Raw genomic sequence first — 26,179 nt, forward strand, 5'->3', positions numbered from 1 at the left:
AGGATGGCAGGTGGGTATTTGACGTAGTCAAGTATGAGCCTGAGAGTCCTCTGCATTCGTAATGTCTGCCGCGGAGCACCAATGGGATCCTTCAAGAAATACCTTGCCGCAATGAAGGCAGGTGTATTTTTTACGCGGTGCAGGAGTGGGCGTAATGCAATCGGCTGGTAGTTCGCACGTAATACAGTCCATATATTGAAAGGGTGATTAGGAATCCTCCTAAGAAGGCGGCTGCGTAGGCTAGCATATACCTTTAAAGGGGTTCTTATTTTTCTTAATAATAATAAATGAGAATAAGAATGGGTTTGCGCAAACCCCATTCTAAAAGGGTCTCAGAATGTTGAGTATAAGGTTGTTATATTGTTAAGGACGCTTATTCGTCGAGGCAGTTGAAGATATGTTCCTCTTCTCTGATGCAACCACAACGATCGCACTCTTGCCTCCAATACTCCCTTTTAGTCCACGGAACGCCTTCGGCGCGTTCAAAAGAGGGGTAAGTACGGACTATCTTCTTATGGTAATCTATGCGATTCCTTAAGTAATCCTCTTTATGCGGGCAGCGACTCATCATATCCGCACATTGGTAGCAATCCACGCCTTCCAAGTCGTAGCTTCCAAAGAGAAATCGATAGTTGACTTCATGTGTTTTCCGATGCGTCTGTAAACGTTGACGACTGCTTAGTATCTTATTACAGAAACTACACTGTCTGCTTTCTTTACAGACGCCCCTTTTCAGGTGCTCGGAGGTGTTAGGGAATTCCTTATTACAGCCCTTACAAAGCCCACAAATGCGTTTGTCTTGATGTTGTCGCATCTTTTGAACGGTGCTGAATTCTTTACCACAATCCTTACAAACTTTACTAATTGGTTTCTTTGTGCAAACGCCACGACGAACGTGGTATTGTAGTCTTTGCTTGGTGCTGAACACCTTTTTACACATTGAACAGTTCATTTATACTTAAGTGTACCTTAACCACAATATAACGTATTTTTAACTTTATTGTTAACATTCTTAGGTGTCTTTTAAAACAGGTCTACGGGAGCATACAGCTGCGTTTAAAAGACACTTCATAATGTTAAAGATAAGGTTATCATATTGTTAAGTATAAGGTCGTTAAATTGTTAAGGATGTTACTTCTAAGAAAAAAGATGTCTTAGAATGTTAAAGATAAGGTTGTTATATCGTTAAGGATATACGTATGCTGCTTTAAAAGACACTTCAGAATGTTAAAGATAAGGTTGTTATATTGTTAAAGACTATTATCTCTTCTTTTTTTTAAGAAAAGAAATATCCTTATCCTTAGGTATATTTTCTTAAAAGAAGAAATAATAGTCCTTAACGATTTAACGACCTTATACTCGACATTCTGAAGTGTCTTTTAGAAGTAACATGCAAGACATCCTTAACAACCTTATAGTTAACATTCTAAGGTGTCTTTTAAATGACTCATACGTATATCTTTAACAATTTAACGACCTTATACTCGACATTCTGAAGTGTCTTTTAGAAGTAACATGCAAGACATCCTTAACAACCTTATAGTTAACATTCTAAGGTGTCTTTTAAATGACTCATACGTATATCTTTAACAATTTAACGACCTTATACTTAACATTCTAAGACATCTTTTAAAGCAGCATGCAAGACATCCTTAACAACCTTATAGTTAACATTCTAAGGTGTCTTTTAAATGACTCATACGTATATCTTTAACAATTTAACGACCTTATACTTAACATTCTAAGACATCTTTTAAAGCAGCATGCATATGTCTTTAACAATATAACAACCTTATCTTTAACATTCTAAGACATCTTTTTTTCTTAGAAGTAACATCCTTAACAATTTAACAACCTTATACTTAACATTCTGAGGTGTCTTTTAAACGACTCTACAGCGGATATCGCATAAAGTCCTTAATGCTTTCTTTCGCCCAACCGGCCATCGTCAACAAGGCACCAAACCTTTCCGCGCGCTTCAGACCGCACATTTCATCATACAATTCCTGCACGCGCTCTTTTAGCTGATCGATCTCCTCCCTTTGCATTTCTATGGTGTCTTTTTTATCTTTTGCGTTGGCGGCAATCCTTCTTACTGCTTCCACTGGGTCCATCGTATATATAATGGATCCGAACCATATTCCCTGCAATGCTCTGATAGTAGGACCCACCGGCTGCGGCAAAACGCAGTTCGTCGTGGAGCAGCTATTAGGACCCTTTAGATACCGTTTCGACTACATAGTGCTGCTTTGTCCCACCTATGTGAATAACCGCACCTGGACGGGCATAGGAGTGAAAGATGACGACTTCTTTGTGGATATTTTGGATCCTAACGAGTTATCCAGCCATTTGAAGTTTTGGCACAAACAATTCCCTAAAGATACACAGACACTCCTCATATTGGACGACATTGCCTGTGGGGACGACGTAAAAAGACGCACTTCCGAGCTCGTTAAACTCGCCTTCAGCGGTAGGCATGACAATATCAGCGTTTGGTTGCTCTCGCAGCAGCTTACCAGCGTCTCTAAGCCTTTTAGGGAAAACATAGGTTCACTTGTCGTATTTTATACTCCGAGCCGGAGTGACCTGGAAACCATCTTAAGCGACTATGGGGGTGAGATATCCAAGGAACAGTTACACGAATACATGCGGCATTTAAAGACGCACCAACATTCCAAAATGATCTTCTCTTTGAGGTTTCCGTATTCCATTAACATATATGGAGATTGAGCAGTTGATAGATGAAGTCCCCACACAGCTAGATGAAAGTAACCTTAAGGAACAACTCAACGTCCTTGTGTCTTCGGGAAAGTGCAAAGAAATGATAGGCAAGGAACTTACCCATGAGCAGGTTAATAAGTTGTCGGAAGAGGAAGTCAAGAAGTTCCATAAGAGGTATGAGGCTGCCCTTGCAAGTAAGACCACAGACGCCGTAGCAGACTCCGCTATCAAGCTGGCAACTAAATTGCTTGGACTTGCGCTGCCCATAGACGACGTGGAGCAACTACGGAAGGACATAAGCGAGGACTATGTTATCGCCCAAGAACTTAAGATAACCTGCGGGTGGTTGTCTTTGAAGTGCGGTAAGTTAATGGCAGTCGCCTCTGTGGCTTTGCACGTAGCTCAGCATGTCGACTTGAAGGAGGTACTAGGTTCCTTCGGAACATCTTGGAAGGACTTCAAGAAGGACAGAGAAGTCGAAAAGGTCTTCCAGGCAGCACTTACTGAGGTACCTGATCAAGTCGCCTCAAGTACTTAGTCAAGTCATTCGTAAGTACTTAGTCAAGTCACCTCAAGTACTTAGTCAAGTCATTGTCAAGTACTTAGTCAAGTCGTCCTTAAGTCATTGTCAAGTACTTAGTCAAGTCGTCCTTAAGTCATTGTCAAGTACTTAGTCAAGTCATTGTCAAGTCATCCTTAAGTCGTCGTCAAGTACTTAGTCAAGTCATTGTCAAGTCATCCTTAAGTCGTCGTCAAGTACTTATCAAGTCCTTCAAGTCCTTAGATATAAATGAGTGAACCAGAGTCGAAGGCAGAGCAGCCCGAGCAGAAGATTACCAAGGCTAAATCTCCAGGCAGAGTTGCCGCGGGGAAGAAGCTCGCGGAGATGAACAAGAAGAACAAAGCCAAAAAAGAAGAAAAGGTGGAGGAAAAAGAAGAGGGATCCTTTTGGAATCCCGGCTACGTCATTGGCGCGTTAGGAGTTGCTATAGCAGCAGGCAGCCTCTACTTACAATGGCGGGCTACGAAGCCAAAAGTAAAGTGGGAGGCCGCAACATATCACGCACCTGTGGAGGTTAGAAAAAGTAAGATCCCTGAAATGGAGTAACCTTCTCGCTTTGTAATATAATGTCAACCAAATTAATTGACGCCGTCCAAGAAGCTGCTATCACAACCTCCATCATCGCCGGTATTGGTTGGGTAGGTAAGAAAGTCCTAAAGGAGGACCTTACTGAGGACCCAAGTAAAAATCTGAGTAACTTTGCTAAGATGACCGCTGCCGTATGCGGGGCTATCATGCTAAGAAATTACCTACAGAAGGAAAAGTACCTGCCTAACATATAATGGTTAGCTTAGTCGCAGGTGGAGTCATTGCAGCTTTAGCATTCACTGGAGCTAATTATGGTGGTAGATATCTGGATAAATTAGTTAGCGGTGATAGAAACGCAGAATCTAACGCCGAAAGGAAGAGGCACGACTTAGCGCTGGAGAAATATCAGCGAGACGTGGCAGCTTGGAATGAAAAAAGACAAGCTTACAGGGATTGGTTGGACAAGAACTACCAAGACAAGATGCAGGCAGACAAGAACTTCGAAAATACAGACTACGCCTTTAAGCTCTATGCGCAAGCACACCCCGCGGCATTGACGGGGTTAAGAAAGCCTAAGTTCGAGAATTACTACCAGCCTTCTAAGAAACAAAAAGATAGCGAATTGGTCTTTGTAGGAATCGCAGGGCTGGCCGGAGGCGTAGCTTTGGCGTATCTGCTCTAACGAAGGAAACTGTGTTTCCTGAAATATATGATCGTCTTTTTGGAAAGCGACAAGAATAACTTTACTACTTATCTGAATCCTCCCATCAAAGCCTGTAAGGTTCGGTTGGTTAGTTGCTCTTTGTACAATTCATGGTATAATTTAATTAATGGCTTTGTCATCGGAACTTCCGGCACCAAACCAAAAATACCAGATTCCCATTACACCCCCATAACACTGGCTAAGGAGCTAGCAAAGCATGGATATACTCTTACCACAGGATTACCCCATGAAATGAAATTCAAGAAAAATAGTGGAAGCGCTAATCTAAAGGACAGTTCATTGGTAGAACTCCTGGGCCTTACTAGTACCACGATAAATAGCGGCAGTACATATGATGTGAAATGGAAAGTCGCATCCTCTTACGAAGTCTATTGCGACTTGGTTCATAGTTACAACAATGGAGAAAAGTCTTCTCTCATGTCTAAGTTTCTGCCCAAAGGTAATCCATTTGACCCAGTGGAATACACTCCCATTTCTTTAAGCTATGACTTGTCTAATTTGGTAGAAAGCATAAACATCACCATTAAGGTGGACGGAAAGACGGTGGATTTCAACGGGCGAAAGATCAATCTTGTTTTGGAATTCATATAATGGGTCGCGTAGAGGACAAACTCAAGAGGATTTACTATGGGCCTGAAGGCTATTGGAGAGGAGCGTCGGCCATCAAGAAACTCGCGACCGCGGCCAGGGTATCAGAAGAAACGGACTAAGAACTGGCTAAGAAAACAAACCCTCTGGCAGGTTTATCTTCCCGTGCCCAAGTACATTCCCAGGCCCAGCTTTACCGTAAATGCCCCCAATGAAGTTCATCAGGCGGATTTGCTTTTCTTACCGCACGATAAGGTGAGAAGAAAGACCTATAGATACGCTTTGACCGTAGTTGATATCGCAAGCAGATACAAGGACGCCGAACCCATAACCAGCAAGGATTCTGGGGAAGTCGCAGAAGCCCTAGGTAGGATTTATAAGCGCGTCTTGAAATGGCCTAAGCTGCTGCAAGTGGATGCGGGGACAGAGTTCATGGGCGTGGTTACTAAGACCCTGAAAGACCACAGCACTAAGGTTAGGAGAGCTGAAGCTGAGTACCACAGGGGTCAGAGCATCGTCGAAAGATTCAATAAGACCCTGGCCGAGCGTCTCTTTGGGTACCAGTATTGGAAAGAGCTGGAAGATCCCTCCAAACGCAACAGGGAATGGACACAGCGGCTCCCCCAGGTCATCGCGGCTTTAAATAACGAGGCGGCCAGGGCTACGGGGATGAAACCCAAGGATGCCATAAAAAAGAAACACGTGGAACACAAGTCCTATGTCAGAAGTTCGAGGGCGGTCGGACTGAAGGAAAAAAAGCTACCCCGCAACATAGTGGTCAGATACCTCTATCAGCCGGGGGAACTCGAAGGTGGCAGTAAGAGAGCCACGGATCCTAACTGGTCTTTGGAAACGTATGAGATTTCGAAGTCCGTCACCAAGGAAGGGCAACCCGTGTTGTATTACCTAAATGGCCCAAGTCGCGGATTTGTTAAGGAAGAGCTGCTCATGGTCCCCAAAGACTCAGAGTAGTGCTGCTCCACGCGCCCGATTGCACTCTAGGCATGTCAGTCTTACGTTGCCTCTGCAATGCCCGCGCTTATTATTTATACGATCCACGGAGAACTGCTGATCGTCATTTGGGTCAAACCTCCATAGTAGAGGTATGTTACACTTGGCACACCGTGCCCCTTCCTTATAGACGTCGTCCACGCATAGGTCGAACGTCATATTTTTTTCTTCGTCGTGTCTTTTGTAGCGAAGGAGTTTCTTAGCAATGTTCTCCTTTGCTATATCTTCTGGCGTTTTATCGTAACGCAATTGCGGACCCCAGGCCCTCCGCAACTGTTTGGCATGCTCCACACGGCTCACAGCGGTATATATCAAATTACTCCAACATAACCGCTGGTCTATGATCCATAAGGTTTCTTTTATGGTAAGCCCTTGCGCGCTGTGGACTGTCATACAATATCCCAAACGCCAATCTGGATGGGAGGTTATTTTTTCAACCTTTCCCATAGGCACCCAGACTTTATCATGAGTTACCGCGTTTCGCAGTTGGACGTCGGTGCCCGGCACCCACACGTCTCTCTTCTGCATGCGGGTATCGCGGGGCTTGTAGCAAACGGGCACCAAATGGCCAGGGAATCTTTCGCGGTGTACGCTTAACAAATCTTTCTGTATTCGCGATTGTGCTGCGCGCTTGCTGCTCAACACCAAATCCTCTGGATGCCACGCGCAAAGGAAGTCCTCGTAAGACTTCGCTCGGATGCGTTTACGCAGCGTCTTGTTTTGCTCGGCATCACTGAGGCCCTGAAGTTCCGCCTTTAAGTTTCTTACTTGATCCTTGCTGCGGTAGTCGGCGTTGATTTCCTCTGCATGGTCTACCATTCCTTTTAACCATTTATGGGGCATTTCTCCGCAAATGGGAGGAGGTTGGCATGGATCTCCGGCAAATATAACTTGACACTTTCCGCGGAGGAAGTCTACAAATTCCTGCAGGATTTCTAATGGCACGGTGCAAATCTCATCCCATAATATCACCGGGGGTATGTCGCGTATTGCTTCCGGCACCCACTTTTGACCGTTCCAGCGAAAGAAGCTGTGGTACGTTTGCGCATCGTAACCCATCTCCGTCAATTCTCTTTCAAGGCGGTGTGTCGGCGTTAACACCTTCACGCGAGGAAATAATTCCAAAACCCTGGTGGTCTTACCGCTGCCTCCGGGCCCGTACAGGTACGAGAAGCGTTGGTAAGAAATGGGGTCGTCGACGGATGGCAATGGCTCCACGGTGGGGACGGTGGCACCTTTTACGTGTTTCCCGTGGTATTCCACACGTTCTCTCCAGGCTTTTATCTCTTCATCTTTTATACGCCATTGACCACTTTCCGCGAGTTCGTCCTCCGTGTAAAACTCTTGCATTTTTTCTAACACTTCGGGCTTCACATACAAAGAATCCGTGGCCACGCGTGGAACGTCCTCTTTGTCAAACCGCAACAGCATTGACAATAGATTAATATGCGCATATGCGAGCATGCTCGCCCGGAGATGGTAATATTGCGGGCGATGATCTTGGTAATAACACAACGCATTCCATTGCCGTTCCCCTTGGCCTTCTATGAAATAATTCCACTTCTCTACGGACACCATTGATCCTTGTTCATGCGCGCGTTTTACGAGGAAGCTCAACTCTCCGTCATCGGTTATCAAACGCCGCTGCATGTGCTTTTCTCCTTCTTTTGCGCCTTGGGTGAACTTTCCTATGACGATTCTGGCGGTGGGGTTATGCTCCGGAAGCCATTGCGTAAATGCAGAGTGACAAAGTATGGCTTCATGCGCTGCGTACGTGAGAAGCTCGCGCTCTTCGAGAAACTTCAGCAGGGGTATGGGAATCCATTCTTTCTCCTGCAGATGTTTCCCATACCACGCGTAAATTATTGGATGTAAGCCCTTTGCTAACTTCCACGTGGTCAACCGCACGAACCCCGTGGCTGGGGCGTCGTATTTACCGGGCAAAGACACACGAAAGAACTGCGAATCTGGATGCCCGTAGCGGTCGTAATACTCCTTACAATCCCCGAGGCCTTTAAAACTGGCGGGGTAACAATGTTTCATGTCCAGGGATACGTATTCGTTCTCGTCATACTCCATGTTCCATAAACCTCCATGACCATGCTCTACGCAGGCTTTGGCTATGTCGGCGAATTCCTTAGGCGTGGACTTCCAGCCGTTTCTTTTCTTCGCGGCTAGAAAGTCCAAACTACGAGAGCTAAGGACCTCGTCTGCAAAGTCTTCCCCTAAGGTCTCACAAGCACTTTGAATGCGTTGGTGTTCTACTAGAGGCCTGTAGAGGGTACCATCCTGCGTCATAAACTGACTTCCTTCCGCGTCCATTAACCAAACGGAATTCTCGTGGACCAATTCTGCCAACGGCGACATCTTATAAACCTTAGTTTCCTTCTTTTTGGGAAACCTAAGTTCTCGCCAAGCGTGTCCATTGTGTTGATAGATGACAATGGGGGCACCTCTACCTCCATATTTTTTCGTCCCTTCGTAAATGCAACCGTCCGTGATGTCCTTCACGTGTATGCGGCGTTCTAAGGCCGTCTCTAACTTCTTGATGTTCTCAATAGAGCCTCCAGTCTTATAAGTGTCATTTTCCCATTTCCTGATGGCTTCTCTCCTCTTGGGCGTAAGCTTACCGCCACGAGAGGAATCTTCGAAGAACTCTCTTACCAACTTCCCGACACAATTACCCGGATGTCGCATTGGTCGCAACTTCTTAACATCCGGCTCCTTAATCTCGTACGCGCCGTAAATGACCACGGTAACCGGGTAAGCGACCTCATAGAAGAGCATGTCAATTCCCTCCAATGCCCCTGGTCTCGTATGCTTATTCAAGACGAACAAACTCTGCTTGCCAGACGCCCTGATGGGATTACGGCCCTTTTCTATCACCCACTCGCCGTCCAAATACTTCACGAACGTCAACTCCAAACGGTAGTCGCCGTCCGGCATTCTATTGATTATCCTTTCAGCCATCTCGCGATTCATCGTCTTGTCTGTATTCCCCTCCATGAATGTCGCAAAGACGAAATCCGCATCTGAGTTATCCATCACCTGATTTCCCAACCTGCGCACAGTTTCGTTTTGAATGTCGTTGACGGATGCCATGTATATCTAAAGAATATCTTTCCCTCCATTTGCGACCCCAACAGAGCAGCAGTTAGGGACATTTCGCGCTGCCGGCGGATCGCGCAAGACCCCCTGTTCCGCGGGTTACCGACCTCCAAAAACCCACCCCCCCCCCCTGGTGTTTTTCGACTTGTGATTTTTGGCAATGCCGGCGCTTCGCGAGTCCACCTAACTGCTGCTTCACGTGCACAGAACTTCAGACGGCTACGTCCGACGACCAAATAAAAGAGTAATTCTTTGATGCTAAGATACGTATATAACTTATGAGAACTATCCGATAAACAATAAAGCAGTTGTTCTTTGGTCTCAATTATCTAAATAAAGACAAATTTCTTAAATAAAATGGACAGGATAATTAAAATGCAGACTATTTCGGTTGCATTCCAGCGTGCACGCGAAATACTTGACCTGATGCGTAGACGCATGAAAGAATACAGAACTTTTTAAATTTACGCTTTTCTTTAATATTTCTTTGTTTGATCAAACATTAGAGGTTACAGAGGTTTTCGTTTTCGAAGAAAAAATTTTAAAAAATCGTTTGAGTTTCTCTTATCCAGTTGAACAATACAATTTGTATATCTCTGATTTGAAATCGTTTGGATCATAAATCCAGTTGAACGGAATACACGCCTACGCGTGGAATATAAATGATATTTATACGGAATTTCTATGGTCTTTGTTATGAAACAAAGACTGTATAACAAAAAAATATTACACTCAAACGCGTGTAGTGCGTCTATGTCTCAAAGCACGGACTACACTAGTACGAGTGTACTCCGTTAACGGAGTACACGCGTGTACACCGTGATATACATCTGGGCTGTACTGTATGAAGCAAGAAACTGGAAATTGGAAAACTTTTGGCGAGAGTAAAATAAAAGATTTTTTTGGCAAGTTGATTTAATGCAGTGACTAAAATATTTTTTGAAGCAAGAAACTATAAGAAATGACAGTTCTTACCCTAATGCTGCCTTGTCCCCCTGACTTATAGGCCTTTCGATACTTCGTACCCACCACTGTCGGTCCAAGAAAGGCTCCATCCTCAAGAAGCAAATGATGGACCACAAGTCTTTCATGGAATTCTGGATGGGTGTTCCAGTAACGATCCATCGACGCTCAGCGTCCAGTGCATGAGCTGCTTTGGTCATTTGCGCTCTGGGGTTCCTGATGAGATGACCTTCATCCAGAATTACGCGTAACCACTTGACTTCCTTTAAGGGAGATTTGCCCTAAATATGTGGTGAGCAATTGAAACAATGAATCTAATAATGCATGATGGATAATTGTAATGTGAATGGACATGATCCCAATAAAATGAATGAGGGAGTGAAGGAATTAATAAACTGAGGACTGTACATGGGCATGGCTCTGTGCACTACCCAATTTAAAAGGAGGCAGGAGTTTGATCCTTACATACTTGCTTTGATTTCTCTGACCCATCCGATGGCTTCAAATATCTTGAAGAGGAGCACTCATGGAGGGAGGGGTAGATTGTGCTCAGTTCCGGAAGTGAAACTACTCCATCTGGGGGACTAGCTACTTTCAGCTTATATTAAGGAACTTTCCAAGTTAACGTTTAACTGGGCAAACGTTTACTTATCGATAACAGAAAAATTCTAAATTGATACAAACCCTTGAGAATTCTGCAGATAAGCTCTGGTACGTTGTAAGTACAATATCTTGTTCTTCAAGAAATTTTTTATCTTTGGTTTTGTTTTGGCCATAGTGGGTGTAGATGTTGATCAGGTTAGGATGGACATGCATCTCTAGTTCATTCTTTTATTGAACAAAAAAAATAATAAATATATATTATCAAGATTACTTTTAATGTTATACATGTAACAATGACTTGCTATGTAATTGTTTATGCACATGACAAGTTTTAAGAGGGTATAAAATAACAAGGAAGGAAAGAAGAGGGATAGAAGGAAGTGATGGAAAGTTAGGAAGGGAGTGAGGGAGGAAGAAAGGGAGGGAAGGAGGGAGGGAGGGAGGGAGGAAGGAAGGGAGGGAGAGTTGAAGGGAGAAAGCAAGCAGGCTATGCCCAATGTCAAATAGAATCTTAGCACCATCACGTGGCAGCCATGACAGGAGGCACAACAGCAGTCTTTTCTCCCTGGGAAACTGAATTTTTTGTCATGTAAACCAGATTAGATCAGATTTAATTGTTCCTGCCTCCTGTCATTGGTATACACCATGTGATGACATAGAGCCTCAATAAATACCTCCCAGCTGCTAAGGACAGACAATGGAAAAACTACCAAGGTTGGACGGCGACCACCACTTGGCACTGCCTTCCGTTTTCCTGCTGTAGATCCTACGCCAGTTTTTGATGATCCTTGTTTTGAAGAATTGTTTGTGGTTAAACAGGTATTGATAGCACCAACAGACAATGAAGAAGTGTCTTTGGCATCTTATCAAAAACAAATAAGATAAGAATTAAGCAAAAATGTATGAGTACCAATATTTAACAAAAAATTTAAATTTGCTTTTTCTCCTAATCCTCTCAATACTCTTGAAGTATGGTGTGTGCAAGTGCCATGTCATTCACACAAACTGATCTCAAAGAAATGTAAAATATGCAAAGATTTCTTCAAACCTGAGTTATCATCCTTTGCGAAGCTTGGCAAAGGTGGTAATATGATATGACAGTCACTTTGTTGTTGTTCTTCAACAGGGTGATCTAAAAAAAGCAAATTTTTAATACAATGTAATGAATTTCATTTTATTTGTTTTGTTAATTTCATTTGCTTCGCTGTCACAAATTCAGTGAGATGGTTGGGAATCAGAACAGTGGGTATCCAATGATGTCCCCCCCCCTTTAAAATCCTAGACCTGCATCTGAAAAAGTAAATCTATTATGCCCCCTCTTAATAGGTGGTCTATAGGTGCTACAGTATTACTTACCTGTGTTCTGAACATGTTTAATTGACGGCTGCTTTTTCTTGGATTTCTTTTTTGGTGATGGTGCAACAGTTTCAGCCTCCTCATCCACATCACTATCTACCTCTGTGTATTTTGCTGGTTTCTTCCTGGATCTGAATAACAAACCAAAATCCAGAAAAAACAATGAAAATGTGCAACACACTTGGGTAGCCCATTATGGAAGAATAGGTTAGATGTTATTGTGCTATTTCCATTCTATATATATATATAAAAGTGAATCCATTGAATTCCAATTGGCATTTTAATTTCATTGTTTTTACAAATTGAGTCATTAGGGTACGGTCGTTAGCTAGAGGTTGAGAGAGGCTCGGGGGTTGGGTCACCATGCAGCTAGATTGGAGGGGGGGGGGGGGGGGATGGGGATATTTTTTTATTCAACTAAAAAAGTTTACCTCACGAAAAGAGGGTTCAGGAAAAAGGTAGTTCATAGCATTTACCTAATTTTGCACCAGGTCCCCTTCAAATAATGACTAGTCCCTTATAAATTGTGGTATTCATTTTATGATTTACCTTGCAGAGCGTCTAATATTTGTACTTTCTGTTTCCACATTAACCTCTGCTACAGGTTTAAAATCAGGATCAGTCTTTCCTATCATGACTTTATTAGAATTTTCAATACCTATGGCTTCATTATCATTATCGTCTGACATCTCCTCATCCTCACTGCTCTCAACTACTACAGCTTTTTTGTTCTTTTTCTTGCTGGTTGATTTTTTCTTTGAAGAATGCTTACTTGGTCTTCTGACTTTCTGCTTTAATGTCTAAAGAAAAAGAAGACAAAGTTTAAGAGGATAACATTTCTAAAACTGCTTTTATGTGTACTCCTCCAGAAAATGGTTCACCAAAAGTAAACCTTGTCCAAATTTTATCAACTCTGTGAAAGAACCTCTGGGCTGATCTAAGTCAGGGCACCGCTAACTCACAGATCAAACCCTGAAACAACCTCTGGGTTGATCTAAGTCAGGGCATGGCTAACTCACAAATCAAACCCTGAAACAAACCCTGGGCTGATTTAACCAGGGCATGGCTAACTCACAGATTGAACCCTGAAACAACCTCTGGGCTAATCTAAGTCAGGACATGACTTACTCACAGAGTTAACTTGGCTACCTCACATGGAGGAAAAATGGGTAACCCAGAGAACAACTCTTGGATCAAGGGAGAGACCTACCAAGCTCTACTCACATGTTAATGCTTCACAACTCCAGAAATGCACTACCGTTACACCACTTTTGGTTTCCATAATATCATTATGTACTAACCTTATTTATTCCTGTTCCAGAGTCTTCAAGCGTGGCAAGAGGCTTTCCATCATGGAAGTTTGTAAGGATCAATGAGATGATCTGTAAGGTTTTCCCAAGACCCATATCATCTGCAAGTATTCCTCCTTTAACACAAGATGGTCTCTTTGTTGTCGCATAATTTGTAGCTGTATTAAAATACTCCTTTTTACCATTCTTTGTTCTTTCCTCCCAAAATGGTGGTAGGTCTTTGTTGTTTTCTTTCGTGATCATCCAGGCTAAAGACTGCTTTTGATGTGGATATAGCTTTGTCTTAATCACCTTTAATTTGATTGATAAGAAATAGACACATTAAATTAATCTGTGTTTAACTATTTCATCTGAGCTGAGATTTTCATCTAAAATCTCTATAAAAAGCAGAGTACATATACAGCTATTTCAAAAAAGGTTGAATACTGAATGCTGCATACTGAAAAGTGCATTCCAAGACCAAAGGGCATTGTGGGTCTTGTTAATTTGAAATAAAAAGTAAATATACAGCAATTAACTTTCTACATGTAGTCAGTATATTGTTTCAGATGGAATACACTAAAAATAGAATAAATAATTATTATTAATCCTAATTTAGACAACGTCACTATGACCCACAATGCACTTCGGTCTTGGAATGCACCATTCAGTATGCAGTATTCAGTATTCAGACTTTTTGAAAGTCACATACTACAGGTAGCTCATAATATTGCATCAAAGTCCTTCCCTCAAGATTTCCTTTTACCCATTCTGCCACAGGAAAACACATACTGTATCCTCCCATATGCATGGGAGAGGTATGGATATTTTTTCCCACACATTCACACTTAATATACATATATATACTCTTACCTCCGCTGGTTCGACTTCTGCTGCAGTTTTGTCACCCTTGTCCATCTCTTCCATTTTATCAAACAATTTGTTTAGTTCATTGTGCATCTAGAATAAAATTAGAATGACAAAGTGAAGACCACATTAAATCATAATTAATATAAAACAAATAAATATTAACCTGATCTTGGGAAATCTTGATTGAAGTAGGAATGGAGTAGTTAGTATAGTCTCCTTTGCTTGGTGCTGGTTTGTTATTATATGCTTTTAGAAGTATAAATCCATACTGGCGCATTATCTGGATAACTTGTTCTTGATTCTCTGGTCTACCCCAGAATGCCAAATCACAGGGCATGGAATAGACATTGTTTTGACCATAAGGAACTGTGCTGAAATACACATGTTAAGATCAAGAAATTAGTTTCAAATTAATGGCTTAAACTTGTACAGTATAGCAGAATTTTATACTGATTTTCTTTTTAGGAATTATTATTCCATCTTTTTTAGGGCACTTTAAACTGATTGTGGCAAAGAAATCTGCACACCATGATTGAATGGACCCTCTAAGAATTTTTGTGGATGATGTAAAGCTAACATGAAAACACAAAAGAAATCACACTTTTTCTCAATAGAATTAGTGGCATTTCTTTTGTATTTCCATGACAGCATCGCATCTAAGAAATTCAGTGGCAGGGGGAGGTCACAGGGTTTTCACCCCCCTACTCAAAATCCTACCATATCTGCAACCATATCTGGCATGGGAGAAAAACCATGGAACCTCACTCACAGAGATGTGGCATAGTAGACATTGCCCTAGCTATGTTTCCCTAAGTTTATATAAAGTATATTTTTAAATGGTACGTCAAAAGATCAGGATGGGGGGTACTGTAAATCTGGGAAACATTTGGAGTCCCATATTCATAAAAATGCTCATATATATATATATATACATTTAAAATGTCAAATTCTCAGGCTCTCGATCCGCTTAGTTTCCTACATTAAAAGATTCATGAAATTCTTTTTCACGTCCTGTCAACATATCATATTACTGGCGCATTTCCTGAAGATGGCAACTTTAATGATCACAGGAAAAATTCGTAACAGCTAAACTCAAAACATCGGTGGAGATTTTGAGATCATTCTTACCCCTCCAGACGTACTAAGCGTCTATCAATCACACTAGCCAAAGGCATAGCCAAGGTTCTCTTGATATGACCAACTTGTACACCGAAAACATTGTCGACTCTTATGGCATTGTTGTCGTAAGGGTTGTGAGGCTCTCTGTTGAGTGAAACCATTTCTCCTCGGTTAACTGTACCGCTATAGTATCGAATACCAACGATCTCTCCTCGATATTCACCGAAGCATACTTCATGGTCAAGTTCGTCATCATCGCTGTCAATAATTTCGATATTTCTGGAAGCAAAAGCCATATTTTTAATACTGTTTTAGCGAAGCTTCAGCATGTCACACGATGTTGTTGTGCGAGCACCGCGCTGCCTGGGATTACGTCATCATGTAAACAAATGCATCATGGGAGACTATTTTCCCGCGCATTTTCATACCACAGGAAACCCAAAGAATATAATTCTAAGAAAGTTGGAAAGGAATAGTAATATAAATCTAACATAAATTTTGAATTTTTCCTGTAAATTTGATGAAAAATAAGTATGTTGCTAGTATTTTTTTTCTTAAAAAAGACTACGACAATAAGAAGTTATGGCTTTTGTCGGCTTTTCGTTAATTTGCCTTCTTTCTTTGCTTTCTTTGTTCTTTTTTCTTTCTTTTTTTCCTTTGTCCCTTCTCTCTTTTTAATCATTCTTTCTTCCTTTCTTCCCATTTTTCCGTTTTGTCCATGGCTTACTAATATTGTATTCAGCTCAGGGTCACAATCTTCATAAATGCTGGTCAGTTACGGACAACTCTCACTAAGGCTGTGTTCATAATGTATGGCAGAGGAGGGGCAGGTGAAATTGAGGGGGATCGGGAAATTTTTGGTAGGAAAAAGGGGGGGGGGGGGGATGGGCTAATTTTTATCAGAAAAATGGGGTGATGCACAATTGTTGAAGGAGCTACAAGCCTTGCTTCGGGGGGATCGTATTTTCTTTGCATGACTTTAAGGGGGTATTAAGAATTATTCTGGACATTTCAAATTTTCACCTGCCCCACCCCCACCCTCTGCCATACATTATGAACACAGCCTAAGGAACTGTTCCTTGTCTTGTATCAACTTTAGGTGGTCCTTTTTCGCCGCAAAAAGTAAGTGTTCTCTGCACACTAGTGGGTAATACAGGAACTCATTGTCAGAAGGTTAATAATAATATAGAGTGATATTGGTGTGGGATCCACTAGACTTCACTACCGCTGAGTATTTGACTGACTTGCTTACATTAATCAATGGGGAATGAATCGCATGATCAAGAAAGGCGGCCAAGGTCAGAATCTGATACATGATGTAATACCACATCTCTTCGAACTCGAGTCGGTGTTCGGTATCCGAGGAAACGAGACCTCGAGTGAAAGCTGTTTTTGAATAACAAAAGTATAAACTGCCTAATGACAAAAAATTTTTTTTTCAAAATAGACCCTTTCACGGTTTCCGACGCCATATTGCTTGGGGGGCAAAATTACTAAGGAGCGTAGTGGAAAGAGATACGTTTTTCGTTATATTTCCTTTCTGAGGTAAATTTTCGAGACCAAACTTTTTCCGGCTGTAGATGGAGAATCCTCTGTTCAATATTTTGTGTGCTGTTTTTGAGCCGATGGAGCCAGCATAACACTGGTGCTTAGAGAGATGGATCGAGGCTTTGGGTTTTGCGATCATACTGGTTCAATTTGATCGTAAGAAAAATCTTGCCTCGACAAGAATGACTCGATCGGCTCAAAAACATCACAAAACATTGAACAGAAGATTCTCCATCCACAGAAAAAGTTTGGTCTCGAAAATTTACCTCAGAAAGGAAATATAACGAAAAAAGTATCTCTTTCCCCTACGCTCCTTAGTTGAATTTTGCACCCCAAACAATATATGGCGTCGGAAACCGTGAAAGGGTCTATTATAAGCGCTTTCTCATTTATAGACGGCGATGAGCTGAGGGCGATTTTTCACTTTGCCTGTCGTTGTCCGGTGCGTGTTAAATCTTAGGCAAATCAAAATATTCAAATTGTGTGTATAACGCGTGTTTCCTCTATGAATCAAGGTATTGTCAGAGTTTGCACAGTGTCGCAATGACCATCTTATGAACACCAGCTTCCTGCATCATGTGCCATGCATTTCCCACTGAGTCAAAGGCTTACGGTGCTGTTATGTGTCAGAGTCGATAGTAGTCAAAACCGCTCATAAAAGACTTTTATTCCGATCATTTAACGACCTTCATTGGCATACGATTAAATTTGGCTCCAGTTGCCTAATCGACGTGGCAACTGATGAAGTCGGACCTTGAAAGATCAGTCAGCAGGGGTTATTAGTTCCTCCCTTTTTAGTCCCCCTCTTACTGAATTATATGGTCTGATTTTTTTTTCATTGGCGTCTTTGTTTTAAAGGACAACTGACCCTCCAAAATGACCCATTTTTAAGAGGAACTACATCATTTGAGAAGTCCAAAAATCCAGTTTTTAAAGGGGATAGAGCATCCATTTTTCTAAAACAATTTTTTGAAAACATCGCATATATCGCTCTGGTGGCCGCCATCTTGCGCTTTTATCGCGGGCTCAGAAAAATAGCGTAATGACGTCACAACGTCACAAGAGTTCAAGCTTCCAGTTGTTTGCCTGACTTCTTCCTCAGTTTCTTATACGTTTTACTCAATATTTTGCGAAAAAATACAACTTGGTCATCAAATTAAAGGCATGTCAGAATCCAATTCTTCTTCCGAAGGCTCGGACAGCTCGGGAGACGATTTCGCTCAAGAATTTTTCGGAATGGACGACGAATTTGGTTTACGGCCATATCAGTTTGAACCAGAAATAGAAATCTCCTCAGATGAAGAGTTCAGAGAAGGATCTGACAGTGACATTATTGAAGACGATGAACAAGAGAACAATCGACTTACAAATTCAGATTGGTAAGTCGTACTTCTGTCTTATCACAAAACTGAACTACATATCCATTTTATATAAAATCGTATCTTGCCACTCGTGTTCTTGCAATCTGTTCTTTAGATATTGGTATGCATGAATCCAGTTTGCAACCAAAAGCAATACCAACTTTCACAATTTTAATTAAAAACATGTTTAAAAACATCGCTTGATAGTCAATAAGTTATATACTGCAGGATATAGATACAGGGATATAGTTGTGTCACAAGTTGTGTATGTATATTCTCACTTGGGACAATCGTTGATAATGTTCAAAGATACTAAGAATTGTTTTATTTCTGTTAAATAGGTGTACCTGTGGTAGCTGCCAAATTATGGATTCAATATCTGAATGCATTTGTTGCCAAGAAATCGAAAAAGTGGTTGCAACATGCCAGTTTGTTGTTGAAGATGGAGATGCTGATGAACCACCACCATGCATTACTCAACATCCTGGATTCTTACCTGTTTGTGCCAATAAGTATGTTCTTCGAACCGCATGGGCTCAGTACAAACAGCAGTACAGTAATGCGTATGAAGGCCCAGAGCACAAGCAGTACAGACACATTGCATATAGGCAACTAGCAAGATGGTGCTGGGGAGTTCTTGGAAAGGAAGTTCAGGTTGTTCTGCCCTCTTGTGCTGTCATGTGCATCAGAGCACACTTCCCTCCCCCTGGACTAGAGGAGGACTTTGAATTTGAAGGTTTTCACTATGCAGATGATTAGCTTGGCCTAAAGTTACATGGAGTTATTATATACATTTTATTTATTCCTTACTTCATTTCATATACACAGAGTGGATTTTTTTCTATCAGGATTTCTGAATTGATAAATTGAAAAGGAAAACATGGAAAGGCTGAGACCAAAATGTATAAGAGTAGTCATGAATTTATTTTTAGATGAAGTACATATAGAAAGTTGTTTATATAAATGTTTTGTAGGTTTTGCATATTTTATTATTTAAAAACAACTACACCTAGACAAAATATCCAGCTGAATAGAGAACCTAGTGTACAAAGCACTAGTGGACAAAATCATGAGCTAACCAAGCAAATTTTGCAGTTATACTAGACATGGATAACCAATATTTCCTGGGCACCAATTTGTCTGAAAACAAGGCTAGTCAGTATTGTTTATAAAGAATTTGCCTTGAAGTAGCATGCTATAATGGATTCAAAAATTGTGCTAAATGAAAAAAATATTCTCTTGGTGATAGAATCCCACCCCATCTTAGAATCTTGGTACTGACTAGTCTCATTGTCAGACAAATTGGCACTAGGAAATCTTGGCATCCAGGCTTGTCAGCCATTTATGGTTCATATTTTTTTTTTCCAGGCAAATAGGCCCTTTGCAGCTCAGTAATCATGCACTGATTAATTCACTGAGCAAATGAATGAACATCTTGATTCCCATGAGTGAAAGCGAAAGTCACTATTCAGCTGGAATTTTTTCTATACTACATTCATACTGGGAGAGACCCCATATATAATGGAGCGTAGATAGTTAAAGAAAAGACCTCTTTTAAGATTTCATTTAAAAGTCAATTCGTTTCCTAAGTGGTAATGATATTTTAATAAAATTTTCATCTGAACATCTAAAAACTGCAAACTTATCTACCACTTTAATCAGGTCCCCTTCACATTAATTACATATTTTGTTTATAGCAGTTTTACTGGGTCTGTCAAGTACCTTCCCATTTGTAGAAGCATTGTAATTATTACCAGTAATGAACACAGCTGTTCAAAGATGAGGGGGATTGGGACGACAGGCTTACTTGACAGTTCTTTCAAAACAGCTATTCACTAGAGTACAATCACTAAAAGAGTGCCAATGATGCTTTGCATTATTTTCTACTAAATAGTGTTAATTAAAAATAGGAAATGGTTAGAATTAGCATCACTTAACACTACACATTTTAGTGTTTGTAGTCTCTACTACATTCCATTTAAATTAATTACCTAGAAAATCTTGACCGGTGTCGTTCAATCAATTCCTGTTTGTCTGGGGCAGGAACACTAGCAATGTTTCTTGGTAATTCGACCTCTTCAATTGGGTCAACCCCTGCAGCCTCCATGCCACCCTCACAAATTTCAAGTACTTTCAGTTGTAGCTCAGGGAGGAAAGCATAGCTTTTTCTTTGTAAGACTGGCTTAACAACCCAGCGCTTGTGCATCTTAGGGAAGCACTTGCGATAACGAGCTTCTCCACTCCTTGGGCCTTTTTGAACAATTGCGGGTTAGGGGAGGATGGGCACACTTTTTGAATACCTCTGCATCCTTCCAGGAATGCTTGTTCACGCAATGGTGAACAACAGATTTCCACTTCTCTCTCAAAAGTTGTACATCCCCATTACATGTAGCAGCACACCACCAAAGATGGTTTGAAATGGATTGTATCCAGGGTGCCAGCTCTTGGTTTTTCTTCAATTTTGCTTTCTTGTTCAGCTTTTTTACAATTGACTTGGAAAGATGCCACACATCATACTGGTGTTTGATGTGGCTAAAATCTTTTGCCATAGTGCTGGTGATGGATGTGTGTCTGTCAGTTGTGATACATTTTATACTGACCATGTCTTCTAAAGTGTTCAAACACCTTAGAAACCCCTCTTTCTCCATAGCATTGGAGCTGGTTACTTCAGAGACTTGAACAATGCTGAAGGTGGCAATTTTCCCTGTGCTTGTCTCCATCATAGTATATGTGCCATATTTAGCACTATGGCCAGGACTGTCACTTCGGCCATCACCATTGAGATTTACTATGTCCTTATTTGACAGCTCTTCAATTACAGCAGCCTCCTCTCTCTTCCAAGCATCATTAACAACAGGAAATAGGTAACGTTCCTGATGTCTGTAAAAGACCCTCTCACTCAGAAATTTTAGGCCAAGACAGGATGCAAAGTTTTGAAGTCTGGTAAAAGTATTACCAGTAAATAATATTGATGAGGAAATCAACAAGTTCCCAATAGCTAAGCGATTTAACATTGGCTGTGAGTACCATGTCAAAGCATGTTTCATACATGTAGTTGTCACAATAAGTAGGCTGCCTTGACATACAAAGTTGACATCAGCGACAGGTGCTCCACAGCTTCTACAAAACTTGAATAACTGCTGCAAACAAGAGTTAAATACCAAATATTTAGGTTCTTTGATATGGTTTTCAAGAGTTTTATTGCAGTCTTTGTTTTCTGGCTCTAATTCACTGTCCGTTGTTGAAACTGTCTCTTGCGATGAAACAATGAAACCATCATCATCGTCACTTAGTGGGAGTCCCTCTTCCTCTGAAAATGAAGACTTTTCTGACTTTTGTGGAGACACTGTTGGCATTGACTTTACTGGTGAGGGGTGATAGCTAGTACTGTAGCTGTGGTCGTGGAAGCTCACACTGAGTATTTCATCTCTACTGATGTTTGGTGAAGGGGAGGGATTGTAAACTGTTGTTGTGTCGGCATCTTTATAGTATCCAGGCTCTGTCTGTGAGTTGATGCAGTGGATGTTACAACATATCTACAACCAAGGCAACACTGAACACCAATCTCCTTACAAAGTGGTTCAGGAGAGAACTCTGGTGTTTCCATACTTGGTGGATCTTCACACGAGGGATTTATTGTGGCACATAGCTGCTCCACATTCTTTGAAAATACAAAAATAAACAATGTTTTCAACAATACTATAAACCATTCTTCGAGGCCTACTTTACCTTAAATAATACAAAATAAACATATTAACCAACAATGCTATAAATTATTCTTCCGTGGTCATTTATCCAAGCAAATTTGGAATATTACGGCAACATTGTTATGGTTTACGAATAAATATCAAATGTAAACTAAACACGTGCAAATAACCATTTTGAAAATTTCAAGTATCGATCAAATATTACTAGCTATACTTATGATTTTAAGCAACATTTCATCTATGAAAGCATAAATAGCTAATGATTGATGACTCGCTTCGGTATGCATTAATAAGTCTTTTTCATGAGTGATTATTTCGAAAAACAATGTAAACTATGTTATGTATAAATGACATGTTATCTCACCTCTTCGTTTTGTTTGCGTTTGAGCCGGTTCTCTGATGTAGTTCTTCTTTTAGCTGGCTTGCAAAAATTGAATACTGACGGAACAGCATCGCTCTTTAATCTCCTCTTCCTTTTTATCCCGGTTAACTGCTCCATCAGATCCACTTCAAAGCATGAATCCTCGAAGTGATCGCTGCAAACGTAGCAGTTCTTCAAAGGCGGCAGGTTCTCTCTCTTTATCCGCGCTATCCATGCCTTCTGAAGAGCTATTTTGTTAGGAATTTTGTGGTAGCTAACAGACTCAGTTTTGGAACAATGGTTGGTGCATTCTGGCACACAACAATGGCCCATCTGGATTAAGAAACTTACTCTAACTTAGACTATTAAAAGATCGACTAGCACTCGAAATATACAAACTCAACAAGTTTGGAATGCAAGCTTCACGTTGTGACGTCACGGCATTAATGCGGTAATTTATTGCGGGCTCAAATATGGCGCTCTTCTATTGCTATTTTTCGCGAATTGATTATTTCTTTTCGGCGACATAGAAGCTGTATCAGAGTTCAAAGTTGAATTTATGTGATCTATGTACGTTGTAGTTTTATATGAAAAACGGCAATTTTTGGGGTCAGTTGTCCTTTAAGGGCTAAACTGACTTGTCCATTGCAGGGCATTTCACTCGACGCTCGTTCTCGTTTGACTTTGTGCGGCAATCTTTTTGATCAAAAAAATATCATATTTCTATTTTAACAGCAACAGTTGCCATTTAATATGATATGAAGGAACAAAAAGCCGACGGAGTGGCAATATTGACCTTATTTCCATAGCCAGTTAAGATAAGACTATTGAATTAGCCACCCCAATGCCTGCAAGAGCCGGAAGTGACGATAAAATACACTAGAAAAACTGACAGCATCTAGACATAAGCAGTAAATGACGTCAGAGATACGTCAAAATTACGGTAAAGGTTCTCATGTAACAAAACAGACCGCCCTTCGTTATTATTCTTTTGATAAAGTTCCAAATTTGTAAGAAGTGCTTGGTTTTGTTAGACATGATGGAAGGTGCCAATGAGGTGAGTAGATAACTGACAACTGGCCAAAAAATGGTAATGAACTAAATGACAGATAACCTAAAATTAGTAGTTAACGATTTACCGATATTTTCGATTATTTTGGTTAATGTTATGGCTAGTGCTTGTGAAATGATTACATTTAACTGACATTCGTCCAGAAATTAGTAATCAATTGACAATTGGGTACCCCCCTATTGGCATCCTTATATATCATGTGACCATGAGATGATTATGCCACAGCAACGAGAAGGAAAATTAAAGTTGTTTGAATAAATTCATTGGTGCAATTCGTATGGATTTATTTGAGTTTGATTCCTATCAGTGCTCAGTCACAATAGTATTGACCCAGTTTCACTCGACGCATTCGTGAGGTTATCCTAAACTGACGTCATCAAGCTAGGAATTGGTCTGGACTTCCAACAATAACTGACCCAGTGAAGTGGTATTACATAGACATTACATCCTACACTGTAACCGCGAATGACATTTATCTATCCTGTTACACTATTCTAGTACATATTGTGCAATTGTAATAACTTGCTCAGAACTGCATGCAGATAGAAATATGGGCGTGCGCTATCCAATCGCAGTCATGAAGGCCGCTTGAGACGCATAAGCCTTGCTTTCTCCATTTAGTTCGCTCTGCAGAAGAGAGACCCAACTGGCGTTCGAATTGAAAAGATTTTCGTAGCCTAGCCGTGGAGTCAAGGCTAAATTCCAATTTGATCCGTGTAAGTCAGCCATGCCTTGACTTTGATCAGCCCAGAGGCTATTTCAAGTTATTAAATTTCAAGGTTATCACTCTCTTTCTTTGATAATGTATCTCCAGTCATCCCATGCATACAAGCATTGAAGAGGGTTGAAAATACCGGAAAACTAAAGGACTGTTAATTATCTATCGGACGAGTAGATAGGCGAGGAAATTGGCCATTCACTTTAGGGGAGCAAGATCATAGCAGATTGTATTCAAAATTGGCTTAAGTGGACAAGGGGTGAATGGTCTGAAATGCTCAGTATTGCAATGAAATGGAAGGACTTAGTTTACCAGTTTGTACCACCATTCTTGCCCTCCAGTTATTTGAAATGATATTACATGAAGTCGTATGAATACTATTTTTCACAGTTGCTGTTGTATTAGTGTACATTAGTTATACATTAGTTATTAGTTATAATTATATTCCTATTTGACGCATAAATAATTATACTTTTGTAGTTAATTAAAAATTATATTTTAATAGCTAATTATTATTATTATTGCAGTGTATATATATATTCACTATTTATTGATTTATTCTATATTGTAAGAGCATTGAGATATTATGTAATGCGCTAGAATAAAATTATTATTATTATTATATATCAGTTCTTAGTTATACTTGTATATTACTTATTATAGTTATATTACGAGTTATCAATGTAAACAGCTTATGCTTCTTTCATGCGACCGTTCCATCAAAAACTTTTATAATTTTCAATCAAACACTCAGTTATCCACTGAGCCATTGTTACATTGGTGAACATCACATTCAAGAAAAGAAAGTTTATATTCGTAACTTCCAGAACTATATATAGGTGATAGTGAATATATTTAGGTCAATCGATACAAAGGGGCCAATTTTGGGCCACCTATATATACAAATCTAAAAAGCGTTATCGTACATATCGTAATGAAAAGTATGGAAAGGCAAAGAGCTGCATAACACGGCATCGCAAGCTTGCGCTTTAAGCTTTGATCAAATAAACATGTTTTTATTATGACTTTTCAGTACTTATGAAGTGGTACGTCAGAGACGGTTTGATGATTGTATTCTCCTGCTCTCTTCAAGATCGATTTCAAGTTTCAAGGATTCAAGCTGATTTATATTTCTTTGCCAGAAACTAGTCAACTCAGTCTTACTATCTATATTATAACGTAGCAGCTTTGCCAAGTCCTTAGTGTGATTCAGAGAGTTGTTGCTGTCGACCTTCAACTACGGGTATGTACTGGCATTTTTATTTGAATCGTGATAAATGATTCATAAAATATCAATGGTAACGTGTATTCATTATCTACAACTGCAAAAAAATACGTGCTACAAAAATTTATTCAGTTATTTTTAATTTTTTAAGTAGAAACGTAAAGGTGTTGAGCAGTAATCATCAGTAATTTTCATGCAGCATTCATGAACGTCCACCAAAGGCTCTTCCCGAGAACACATAGTCTGTTACTACCAACTAACTCTGTGATTTTGATAGTATTGTTCAAGTCAAATAGTTTCTCAGGCTGTTGTAAATAAATAATTACTTATCAGAACTGTAATAAGGGATTTCAGGTCTTTGACGAGCACACTTAGTGAAATATCTTTAATTTGATGTGTACAAAATGTGTACAATGCAAAAAGTACAATCGCTATTTGTTTGAGCTTACAAACAGCTTAGCACTGTACGTTTGCTACGGTTATGTCTTTACGAAACTCACCATGAGAAAAAGTTGACTAGAGCAGATTGGTCTGAAAATACTGACTGACAAGCTGAACGAACTACTTATCCCTAGATAGCTTTAGCACGAGCTGAATTGCAATCAGACGTCACCTGAGCTACATAGTGTCTCGTCTTTTTCACTGGGTACTTGAAGACCTCTTCTCAAGGGTCTTTGAAATTCCCCATCAAAAAACCTGATTTTAATTCTTCCAGGAATTTCCTGGTCAAGTTATTTCATGGTTT

At 40.5% G+C, this 26,179-nt stretch overlaps 4 protein-coding genes across 6 annotated transcripts in view; 1 reads left to right on the forward strand and 3 right to left on the reverse strand.

Moving 5' to 3' along the window:
- Positions 1–26,179, reverse strand: part of LOC116300305 (DNA-dependent ATPase/E3 ubiquitin-protein ligase HLTF) — a 48,464-nt gene that overhangs the window by 13,078 nt on the left and 9,207 nt on the right. The window contains exons 1-10 of one of the 3 annotated variants that reach the window (XM_089028312.1): positions 15,452–15,782; positions 14,487–14,694; positions 14,327–14,413; positions 13,466–13,765; positions 12,714–12,964; positions 12,165–12,295; positions 11,857–11,940; positions 11,483–11,595; positions 10,890–11,033; positions 10,218–10,486 (exon numbers count right to left, since the gene is read on the reverse strand). In XM_089028312.1, coding sequence (XP_088884438.1) covers positions 10,218–10,486; positions 10,890–11,033; positions 11,483–11,595; positions 11,857–11,940; positions 12,165–12,295; positions 12,714–12,964; positions 13,466–13,765; positions 14,327–14,413; positions 14,487–14,694; positions 15,452–15,738 — 1,874 coding nt within the window. In that variant the 5' untranslated portion in view covers positions 15,739–15,782. Of the gene's footprint in view, positions 1–10,217; positions 10,487–10,889; positions 11,034–11,482; positions 11,671–11,856; positions 11,941–12,164; positions 12,296–12,713; positions 12,965–13,465; positions 13,766–14,326; positions 14,414–14,486; positions 14,695–15,451; positions 15,783–26,179 lie in introns of those variants that run through there. The other 2 variants (XM_089028309.1, XM_089028314.1) reach the window with 2 other exon arrangements.
- Positions 17,863–19,985, forward strand: LOC148913375 (uncharacterized). The gene is made up of 2 exons (XM_089028297.1): positions 17,863–18,369; positions 18,693–19,985. Exons 1-2 carry the CDS (start codon positions 18,155–18,157, stop codon positions 19,108–19,110), a joined length of 633 nt encoding a protein of 210 aa, XP_088884423.1. The 5' UTR covers positions 17,863–18,154; the 3' UTR covers positions 19,111–19,985.
- On the reverse strand, positions 20,134–23,051 carry LOC148913376 (THAP domain-containing protein 2-like). The gene is made up of 2 exons (XM_089028303.1): positions 22,423–23,051; positions 20,134–22,012 (listed from the first exon to the last, which is right to left on the reverse strand). Exons 1-2 carry the CDS (start codon positions 22,750–22,752, stop codon positions 21,761–21,763), a joined length of 582 nt encoding a protein of 193 aa, XP_088884429.1. The 5' UTR covers positions 22,753–23,051; the 3' UTR covers positions 20,134–21,760.
- LOC148913377 (uncharacterized) lies at positions 20,559–21,398 on the reverse strand. The gene has a single exon (XM_089030487.1). The coding sequence runs from the start codon at positions 21,396–21,398 to the stop codon at positions 20,559–20,561; it is 840 nt and encodes a 279-aa protein (XP_088886613.1).

Source organism: Actinia tenebrosa, unplaced genomic scaffold (genome assembly GCF_029948245.1).
Source record: "Actinia tenebrosa isolate PJP-AT-01 unplaced genomic scaffold, QUT_ActTen_1.0 PGA_scaffold0__85_contigs__length_37466705, whole genome shotgun sequence".
Classification (NCBI taxonomy): Eukaryota; Metazoa; Cnidaria; class Anthozoa; order Actiniaria; family Actiniidae; genus Actinia; species Actinia tenebrosa.